This window comes from Megalobrama amblycephala, linkage group LG1 (genome assembly GCF_018812025.1).
Source record: "Megalobrama amblycephala isolate DHTTF-2021 linkage group LG1, ASM1881202v1, whole genome shotgun sequence".
Taxonomy (NCBI): domain Eukaryota; kingdom Metazoa; phylum Chordata; class Actinopteri; order Cypriniformes; family Xenocyprididae; genus Megalobrama; species Megalobrama amblycephala.
The window spans coordinates 54,905,872-54,917,083 of record NC_063044.1 but is presented as its reverse complement, the minus strand read 5'-3'; the positions used below and the strand labels follow the sequence as shown (position 1 = coordinate 54,917,083).

Genomic DNA, 11,212 nt, shown 5'->3' with positions numbered 1-11,212 from the left:
TTTTATATATTAATATTTGTCTTACAAAAATGCATCACTTCATGTCAGAAATACTTTATTAACCCTCTGGAGCCGTATGGATTACATTTATTATGGATGGATCCATTTAAAAAATAATAATTAAATGTGGATCCTATGTACAACCATTATAAAGCTTTGAGAAGCAAAGATTTTCTTAAATACATCTCAGATTGTGTTCATATGAACCTAGGATGGCTTGAGGGTGAGTAAATCATGAGATAATTTTCATTTTGGGGTGAACTAACCCTTCAATCTGTTCATGCCTGTGGAGCTGTTTAGACTGTTCAGAGCACTTCTGAGGGGAAATAATATAAAGAAATTACTGAAAAAACAGTCTCTTTGTCTGTTTCTGAACTTTCCCTTGTGAATTATATTGCCGTGATTCTCACAAAACCATCAAAACATTGTAACAGTTAAGATTTTAAATATAAAACAAGCAGTTAGCATTTTTTTTAAATGAAAAGACTGAATTGTTGTAAACATGTAACAAGACGCAACTGACATTAGCACTGTCAGTCACGGTAAAAAGCCGCTTAACTGTTAAAAGAACAAGATAATACATCAGACATTTAAACATCGGACTGAACTGAAGGAAAATGCTAAATGTGAAAGCAGGTAATAAACATACTTACTCGACTTTTATCACAATACTCCTCTCATAATACAGTAAGCTTTGATGAATGATATCGATTCAGAACCGTTTACGTTGCTAACCGGAACTAACCATTTTATAAGTATATATATACACTCACCTAAAGGATTATTAGGAACACCTGTTCAATTTCTCATTAATGCAATTATCTAATCAACCAATCACATGTCAGTTGCTTCAATGCATTTAGGGGTGTGGTCCTGGTCAAGACAATCTCCTGAACTCATTCTTACATAAAGCACCTTTAAAGGTGCCCTATAATTTACATTTTAATTTACCTTGGCATAGTTAAATAAATAATGGGTACTGCAGTCCAAATTCAAAATTGTACAATGATATATAACTGCATTCATCTCTATCCTAGGACTGGACAGCTGTCTACTTTCCACTTGATTGTAATATGATTGTTTCATTCATGTGAATAAACTGTCTCTGTAAAGCGTCCTTGAGCTTGGGAAAGGCGCTATATAAATTAAACATATTACTATTATTAGTAGTGAGAATTCTGTACATGGAAATGACATACAGTGAGTCTCAAACACCATTGTTTCCTCCTTCTTATGTAAATTTGATTTGTGCAAAAGACCTCTGAAGAACACGCAAATCTCGCAAAATAATGTACAGTCGGGATCATTAATATGTACTCCCCCAATATTTGCATATGCCAGCTCATGTTCAAGGAATTAGAGAAGCCAGTATTAACGTCTGGAGCAGCAAAGCTGAATCATCAGACTTTATGCAGGTAAGCAAGCAAGAACAACAGCGAAAAATGGAAGATGGAGCAGTAATAACTGACATGATCCATGATATCATGATATTTTTAGTGATATTTGCAAATTGTCTTTCTAAATGTTTTGTTAGCATGTTGTTAATGTACTGTTAAATGTGGTTAAAGTTACCATCGTTTATTACTGTATTCACGGAGACAAGAGCCGTCGTTATTTTCATTATTAAACACTTGCAGTCTGTATAATTCATAAACACAACTTCATTCTTTATAAATCTCTCCAACAGTGTAATGTTAACTTTAGCCACGGAGCACCATCAAACTCATTCAGAATCAAATGTAAACATCCAAATAAATAATATACTTACATGATCTGATATGCTGCATGATGAACACTTGATCCATTTTTAGGGTTATATTAGCTGTGTGAACTTTGTTTATGCAATGTATTATAGAGTTGCATGTTTGGGGCGGGGAGCGCGAGCATTTAAATGGGAAGTGCGCTGAATCTGCACATTTTCAATTACACCCCAAAATAGGCAGTTAAAACATTGTATAATAAAAAAAAAATACATGTGGTATTTTGAGCTAAAACATCACAAACACATTCAGGGAATACCTTAGACTTATATTACATCTTGTGAAAGGTGTTCTGGGGGGTACTCAATGGCTTTCAGGAAAAAAAAAATACAATAACAATGAGCTGTTGATAAAATGAGTATTGAGTTTAATCAATCATTACCTGAAGCAAATACAAAAATGAATGACACAGATCCTTCTCTTTACTGACTTATAAGAGCCAACGCATCTCAAGAGAAGAAGAGAATCAAAGTGTCCAGTTTCAAAGATAAATTGAAGTATATCTCTCTTTTGAATGGAAGAGTAGAAGTGGAAGAGAAACTTGCTCTAATGAAAAACAATGAAGAACAAGTTCAAATCTATATCAGATTCAGATGCTTAATCGTGTCATGTTTGCTGTCACGGCTGGATCTGAAGATGATCTAGTTACTGTAATCGAGACTGTAGACTAGATCATTGATCAAACTCTGATGTGTTTCTCTCCAGTGTGAATCCTTCATGTGTTTCAAAGGTTTCAACATACACTCACCTAAAGGATTATTAGGAACACCTATTCAATTTCTCATTAATGCAATTATCTAATCAGCCAATCACATGGCAGTTGCTTCAATGCATTTAGGGGTGTGGTCCTGGTCAAGACAATCTCCTGAACTCCAAACTGAATGTCAGAATGGGAAAGAAAGGTGATTTAAGCAATTTTGAGCATGGCATGGTTGTTGGTGCCAGACGGGCCGGTCTGAGAATTTCACAATCTGCTCAGTCACTGGGATTTTCATGCACAACCATTTCTAGGGTTTACAAAGAATGGTGTGAAAAGGGAAAAACATCTAGTATGCGGCAGTCCTGTGGGCGAAAATGCCTTGTTGATGCTAGAGGTCAGAGGAGAATGGGCCGACTGATTCAAGCTGATAGAAGAGCAACTTTGACTGAAATAACCACTCGTTACAACCGAGGTATGCAGCAAAGCATTTGTGAAGCCACAACACGCACAACCTTGAAGCGGATGGGCTACAACAGCAGAAGACCCCACCAGGTACCACTCATCTCCACTACAAATAGGAAAAAGAGGCTACAATTTGCACGAGCTCACCAAAATTGGACAGTTGAAGACTGGAAAAATGTTGCCTGGTCTGATGAGTCTCGATTTCTGTTCAGATGGTAGAGTCAGAATTTGGCGTAAACAGAATGAGAACATGGATCCATCATGCCTTGTTACCACTGTGCAGGAGGCTGGTGGTGGTGGTGTAATGGTGTGGGGGATGTTTTCTTGGCACACTTTAGGCCCCTTAGTGCCAATTGGGCATCGTTTAAATGCCACAGCCTACCTGAGCATTGTTTCTTACCATGTCCATCCCTTTATGACCACCATGTACCCATCCTCTGATGGCTACTTCCAGCAGGATAATGCACCATGTCACAAAGCTCGAATCATTTCAAATTGGTTTCTTGAACATGACAATGAGTTCACTGTACTAAAATGGCCCCCACAGTCACCAGATCTCAACCCAATAGAGCATCTTTGGGATGTGGTGGAACGGGAGCTTCGTGCCCTGGATGTGCATCCCACAAATCTCCATCAACTGCAAGATGCTATCCTATCAATATGGGCCAACATTTCTAAAGAATGCTTTCAGCACCTTGTTGAATCAATGCCACATAGAATTAAGGCAGTTCTGAAGGCGAAAGTGGGTCAAACACGGTATTAGTATGGTGTTCCTAATAATCCTTTAGGTGAGTGTATAGTGCCTTGTCGTTTCTGCTGTAATATTACGAACAAATATTCTCCTTTGTGTGAATCTTCAGGTGTTTCTTCAGGTCTGATGCCCAGTTAAACCGTTTACCACACTGACCACAGTTAAATGGTTTTTCTTCAGAATGAATGGCCAGATGTGATTTCAGAGTGGAAGACTGAGTGAAACTCTTCCCGCATTGATCACAGGTGTAAGGTCTCTCTCCGGTGTGGATCCTCATGTGAATCCTAAGGTTTCGTTTACATGGGAAACTATTCCCACACTGATCACAGGTGTATGGTCTTTCTCCACTGTGCATCCTCATGTGTCTCTTAAAGTTTCCTTTAAATGAGAAACTCTTCCCGCACTGATCACAGGTGTAAGGTTTCTCTCCGTTGTGGATCATCATGTGATTCTTAAAGGGCATATTGCAGGTTAGAGCTTTAGTGATTCAATGTGTAGAAAAATAATGTATGAAATAGATTTTCTTGAAAAAACACGCATAAATACGCTACATAGGCTTCTGGAGTCGTTTTTTGTGAGAGAATTTTACTTCCGCATCTGAAAAATGCCAAATCGGACGTGACGTCACTGAAGGGAACGCGATCAATATAAACTATAGGAAAACAATGGATCGCAATGACAGTTCGGATGCTGAGGAAATTATTTATACTCGTATAACTAATCACAGCCATACAATTAGCCTGCTATGTGGTCAAGAGAGCAGGGACAGGCCAGAATTAGACAGAATAACGGTCAAAAGAGACAAATTGAACTGTTGTGTGAGAAGCAGTGGAGAACAGGACAGAGACGTTAGCTTATAGATATAACGTTAACGGCATGTGCTCAGATCACAATATTGTACAGATTATTATCATGAATCAGGCAATAGCAAAGCTATTGGTCATGTAGGAGTAGGCCTAACTGATTACTAATAACAGAAACGAATAAACTTTGATCAAGCGTATGTCACACGCGTTAATATCCGTCCACACTAACGTTACGTGATATAGCCGTTTCTCATCACGACTGATTTGGTAGTTAGCAAATGTAATAATCAAAAACAAAACTTAAAATGTGCACCGTAAGTCTTCATCGAGCTGCATCTCTGACGGATCCGTGATCATGTCTCCCGCCGGCGGCCAAACATATAGTGTTAACTTACTGTATTTCATGTTATCCTTTATTCATTAATTCTGTGTTATGAGTTTATTCCGTGCCCATTCACTGATTGTGTGAGGATGTATGACGCCGTGATTATGTAGTTGTGTGAACTTGAATGTATATGTTTACATAGGCTACATGGCATGCATGAAATTGGAGTATTTACATTACCAGCACATCATTCAAAACTGTTTTGTGTGAGTGTGAGACTGTATGCATGTGTACATAATTTGTATTCATCAGTGTTGAAATTGATTCAAGTAAAAACGGTGAAGAAGCATAGCGTGTGTAAGTTTATTCATTTAATATAATCATTTACAGAAGTATTACAATGTTGAACTCCATCATATCGCCAGGATGATAATCCTCCAGTCTAAAATGAACGCGTTTTTCGACGCATATGCAGAAGTGAAGTCCCGTCTCTTCACCTGCACAAAACAAACCCCGGCACAGAAGATAGCAGCGTAGTTTTTCTTGTTAGTAAACCTCTGTACTCGATGTCCTGACAGGCTTAAGTTTGTGCAACCTCCACAAACACAATAATTTATCATTACGATGATAAATAGAATACAAAAACTACCGAAAACACACTGATTCACGGCCGCTGTTGCTAAATACCAGTATATTCTGCACTGAATCAACACAGAGCTCTGCGAACATCTCCCTGTAGTGACGTAAAATGACGCGACGCTGAAAAAAAAGCGGTTTTTACAGAGACCGTCACTTTATCTACTAAATTAATGCCCTTATGTCTCGTAAAACATTTTTAAACCCTGCAGTACCTTTTTATATGGTATTTTTGTACAAGGTTATATATTCATCTCGAAAAAAATTTTAAACCTGCAATATGCACTTTAAGGCTTGATTTACATGTGAATAGTTTTTGACACTGAGGGCAGGTGACAGATTTTTTAGCTTCTGTTTTTCCTTTCTTGTTCACGTCCATCAGGTCTAAAAGAAACATTAAATCATGTGCGATTTCAAATGAGAGACAAATGTGAAATAAAAACGTGATCAATGAATGAAGAATAAACACCAACCTCTTTGTTCTTCAGTATCTTCAGTGTGTTTCATTCGGCAGGCTCCTGGATCATTCATGTTCCCACTGTCCTCTTCGTCCAGATGCTTTTTGGTAGTTCTGCCAAAAACAAACAAGGTTTGTTTCCAACAGACATGATGTGAGATCAACCAACAAAATTTCTCATCACTCGTTGTGGCTGTTAGAAACCAACTTCCACAGAAGATACTGTTTGTCAGATCATAAAGATGAACTACTTACCGTGACTTCAGACTGTGATTGTTCTTCGTATGAGTGAATAAAGAAGATAACTGTGAGAAATTCTCCCCGCAGAGATAGCAGTGATATAGTTTATTCACTGCATGGGTCCTCATGTGTAGCCTAAGATAGCTTTTAAAAGCAAAACTCTTTCCACACTGATCACACGAGTGCGGCTTCTCTCCAGTGTGGATCCTCTCATGTGTTTTCAGAGATGATGACAGATTAAATCTCTTGTCACAGTGTGAACACTTAAAAGGTTTCTCTCCAGTGTGGATTGTCTCATGTCTTTTCAGATGTGATGACAGACTGAAGCTCTTGTCACAGTACAAACACTTGTACAGTTTTTCTCCAGTGTGGATCCTCTCATGTTTTTTCAGATGTGATGACAGACTGAAGCTCTTGTCGCAGTACAAACACTTGTACGGTTTTTCTCCAGTGTGGATCCTCTCATGTGCTTTCAGGCTTTCTGACCGATTGAATCTCTTGTCACAGTGTGAACACTTAAAAGGTTTCTCTCCAGTGTGGATTGTCTCATGTCTTTTCAGATGTGATGACAGACTGAAGCTCTTGTCGCAGTACAAACACTTGTATGGTTTTTCTCCAGTGTGGATCATCTCATGTGCTTTCAGGCTTTCTGACCGATTGAATCTCTTGTCACAGTGTGAACACTTGTAAGGTTTTTCTCCAGTGTGGATTATCTGGTGCTGTTTTAAACCGTCTGCTGTAATAAAAGTCTTCTCACACTCAAAGCACATGTACTCTCTCACACCAGTGTGTATTTTCTGATGTACTTTTAAATTTCCCAGCAGTGAGAAACTCTTTCCACACACAGAACATGAATGTGGCTTCTCCTTCGTATGAACTGTCAGGTGTCTCTTCAGGTCTGATGCTCTAGGAAATTTTTTCCCACACTGATCACATGTGAACGGCTTCTCTCCAGTATGAATTCTTGTGTGGATTTCAAGACTTTGTTTTTCTGAGAAACTCTTTCCACACTGATCACATGAGAACGGCTTCTCTCCGGTGTGGATCATCACGTGCCTGTTAAGCTGTGATGATCGCATGTAACTCTTCCCGCACTGAGTGCATGTGAACGGTTTTTCTCCAATATGAACTCTCATGTGAATCTCAAGATGTTTCTCATATGGGAAACTCTTTCCACACTGAGTGCAGGTGAAAGATTTCTTGGCTCTTCTTCCCTTTAAAAATGTCTTTTTATTCTTTGAGAGACTCAAAGGTTTTTCTCCAGGTTTTTCATGATTCTCTTCCACTTCACTCAGTTCTTCACTCTCCTCGCTGTCTTCCATCAGGTCTGAAATGAAAGAAAAAAAAAAGTTAAATTGCAACATCAAAATAATGCAAAGAGAGAAACATAAAGTTAAATGAAATAACAGTGACAAAAAGCCTATACTATTTTTATGCGTTTCTCTTATACTTCTATCTACACTATCGCTTAAACTTTGCAAGACTGATGTTCAGTGATCTTCCAGTTTTTATTTTTAAAACATAAGCACAAATCCCATGTTTTTGTAGTGAGACATGTTAAATAAATTTGATCAACAATACAACTGTAATAATCTCATTAAACTGTGCCATAAAATTGCAACAATTTTGATTATTTTCTTGTACAAATTCAAATTATTAAGGGCTGGTCATGCTCATTCTGTGGGATTATACATTTAAGAATCTGTTTAAGATCTGCTAATCCTCCATCCTGACATAGCATCACTCAAATGAAGGTGTATTTGGCATTTAAGGTAAAGATTATGACATCAGATGAAAGATTCTGTTAAGCAAAGTCTCTCTCATGAGGTTTCTACTTTCTTCATTGTAAACCAAATGAGTCAGACTACAGAGACTCTCACCTATTGTCTTTAATGGCTTGTGGAGCCCCTGTCCCGTTCTTTGAATAGTTATGCAGATTGGATAGGACTTGTGAAACTCTAGAGTCTGGGGCATGTAACTCTACTGCATCTGTGCTTTGTCTCTGTCTCTAAACACTGACCCCATAAAATGTAAATAAACTACAATAAAACAAGGTTATAGTTGAACTTCGACTGCAGCTTCACACGGCAAATTCTCAATGAAGAATCCTGCTAAGATACATTGTCTCCGTTTTATTTTTTTCTGAATTTCTAACGTATCCATTGACTTCTATTCTATCGCATGTGAATGTGTGGATACATTAATACAATCTCTAGCTAATTTCTCTGCTTTCCTCTTTAACTTTACAGTGTCCATAGGAATTTCACATACTCAATGTCTAGTGTATTTCTCGAGTGCTGACGATATTCACCAACCCTCTTACCAAAGTTATTGTAACAAAGATAATCTACTTTGATAATTTATGAGAAATACAGCTTTACCAGTAACTATAAGTCAGCTTTTGCTTAAGTTATGCTTACAAACCTGGACAGTTTGCTCTTTACTGTTTATTGATAAAAACAAACAAAAAACTAATTTCTATTCATCTAAATATGCAGAAGTGTTTGAATCTTTCTAACATGAATGTTGTTCAGCATCATGAATGAATGAAGAATAAACACCAACCTCTTTGTTCTTCAGTATCTTCAGTGTGTTTCATTCTGCAGGGTTCTGGATCACTCATGTTCTCACTGTCCTCTTTAATAAACTCAGTCTTTGCAGATTTCAGCTCTTCCTGGTGCTCTGATGCTCGTCTGATGGGAATATTCCAGCATTTATCACTGATGATGTGAGTGATGAGGGAGGAGCTTCATTGATGATGTGGGTGTTGTGGGAGGATCTTCACTGATGATGCGAATGACATGGGAGGAGCTTCTCTGATGATGAATTCCAATATGGGAGGAGCTGATCTGCCAAAATCAAAAATATATCAGTTACTGAGTTTGTTTTTTTACTAATTGACTCATCTAAACATTTATATCTGTCTATTGTAAAGTAACTGATGCTAATTCACAAATGTATTTAATTTCTAAGCCTGACATTATTCTGCTTCTTTATTAAATTATCAGCAGATATGTAGAAATACAGAAAATAATGATATAAAAATATGTAATGTAAATTCTTCCAAATATTAATAATGGCCAGAAAAACAGTTGAAAGCATAACGACAGAAATAAATGTACATCAAGTATTTATAGTCATCAAATCCACACAATGAAATGAGCTTTAAGTGTCAATTTACAGCAGATCTGAAGACATCAGAATAATAAATGAGGTGAAAACAGGAACTATTGACATGAAATAAAGAGTGTTTTCAGCAGCTCATTCAACAATATGAATAAAATTGTGCATGGATTTTGTGCTATTTGAGCATGTATAAGATATGCAAAGTTACAAAGCTCAAAGTCTCCCACAAAATATTTATTCAACCTAAAAGAGAAGGCAGATCCTGACCTAGCTAAAACACATCGATCAAATTCTCCCTCACATACTTGCGTTACTCAGTGGAAATATTTGCATAATGCTGCCCAAATGCAGGAGTTGCTTCTGTTGTCAGTAGCCATTTTGTGGAGTGGTTGTTACTTTATTTGTCCTTCCGAAAGTGGATGCAATTAGGAAACAGTGGTTAAGATTTATTTACAGCACCGTTCCAGAGCGATACAACCCAAATGTCTGTGTGTGTGTTACCAGGCTAAAGATTGCGTCAGTCGCTAGATCTCTCTTGAGATCAGAGGAGTGAGGTTTAGCGTAATCTCTCTGATTCTTTTACTCACATGAAGAAGAAAAGACACCGATCAGACATGAAATGCAACTTCTGATTTAACTTGCAATAAATCAGCTTTTCCATGATAATTTTTACTTGTTTTTAGAACACAGAAAAACATAACCTTGTTCAAAAATTAGTACATCATACCTGGAGACACATATATTACAATTATTGGTAAGTTTACAATAAGGTTCATTAGTTAACATTAGTTAACTACATTGGTTAACATGAACTAATAATGAACTGCACTTCTACAGCATTTATTAATCTTTGTTAATGTTAATTTCAACATTTACTAATACATTATTAAAATCTTGTTAACATTAGTTAATGCACTGTGAACTAACATGAACAAACAATGAACAACTGGATTTTCATTAATGATAACAAAGATTAGTAAATACAGTAACAAATGTATTGCTCATGGTTAGTTCATACTAGATAATACATTAACTGATACACTTATTGTAAAGTGTTACTCAGTTATTTCAACAAATTTAGATGCCACAATTCATTTTCCCCATTACACATGCGCACAGCTCTTACTTGTCCACGTAAATGTTTGCAGTGCATTTTACGGAGGACAGTTTACCGCACCTGAGAGAGTACAAGACTGGCTGTGCAAAGACTTTCTAAAAAAATGCTAGGGCATTTTATTTTTTTGCTAGGGCAATCTGGCACATCTGAATCAGAGTCTGTAAGTATGTTTTAAAGCATTTTCTAATGACTTTTCAAATGCAAAGTTTAGTTTTGTGCAGTGTAGGGTTGTCACTAATTCTGACGATTAATCGAGTAATCAGATTTTTTTGTACATTTTATAATAACAATGAGGCAGCAATATTTGGTTAGAAAAAAGTACCAAAAGCAAGTAATCATATGGTTTTATAGAACAACACTGTTAAAATACATAATATAAACAATCGTTTATGTAGGCTACATTATGTATTATAACAAATACCTGCAGAGGGCGGCGATTGTTGTTCTGCTTTACAGCAGATCAAATCCTTGTTCAATATCGGCCAAATGACATTTAACTCAAATGTTCACTTAATCTTTAATATTTGGCAATTTCTTATAGAAATACAATAGAAATACTATAGCCTCTGCAATTTCTTGAACAAGAATATGTGAATATCAAAACATGCAAGGGTTTAAACTTTTATTTTGAAATGACATGTTTTAAACCTAAATTTAACAACAGATAGTTCAGCAAAATTCATATTTCTGCACTGAATATTAATAACTGTTAGTTAATATTAATAATCCATGATAAACAAAAGCAAGAAGAAAAAAAACAAAAAAAAACAAGCAGAATTGACAATGGGATTTTGGCAAGCCTTTAATATGCAGATCATTCTTGAAGGATGCA

At 36.7% G+C, this 11,212-nt stretch overlaps 1 protein-coding gene across 1 annotated transcript; it reads right to left on the bottom strand.

Annotated features, from left to right (window-relative positions):
* Nucleotides 1–3,576: 3,576 nt before the first annotated feature.
* Nucleotides 3,577–7,665, bottom strand: LOC125275231 (zinc finger protein 431-like). Its single transcript, XM_048202010.1, has 4 exons — nt 6,153–7,665; nt 5,914–6,011; nt 5,727–5,824; nt 3,577–4,124 (listed from the first exon to the last, which is right to left on the bottom strand). The coding sequence occupies exons 1-4, from the start codon at nt 7,499–7,501 to the stop codon at nt 3,747–3,749; spliced, it is 1,923 nt and encodes a 640-aa protein (XP_048057967.1). The 5' UTR covers nt 7,502–7,665; the 3' UTR covers nt 3,577–3,746.
* Nucleotides 7,666–11,212: the final 3,547 nt, after the last annotated feature.

Excerpts from the sequence above, each read along its gene's own strand:
- LOC125275231 (XM_048202010.1), bottom strand. The coding sequence starts at position 7,501 with ATGTTGCAATTTAACTTTTTTTTTTCTTTCATTTCAGACCTGATGGAA. Across the intron at positions 6,012-6,152 it reads AATCACAGTCTGAAGTCACG|AACTACCAAAAAGCATCTGG; the intron begins GTAAGTAGTTCA and ends TGTTTTTGGCAG. Across the intron at positions 4,125-5,726 it reads CATGTAAATCAAGCCTTAAA|AATCACATGATGATCCACAA; the intron begins GTGCATATTGCA and ends ATGCCCTTTAAG.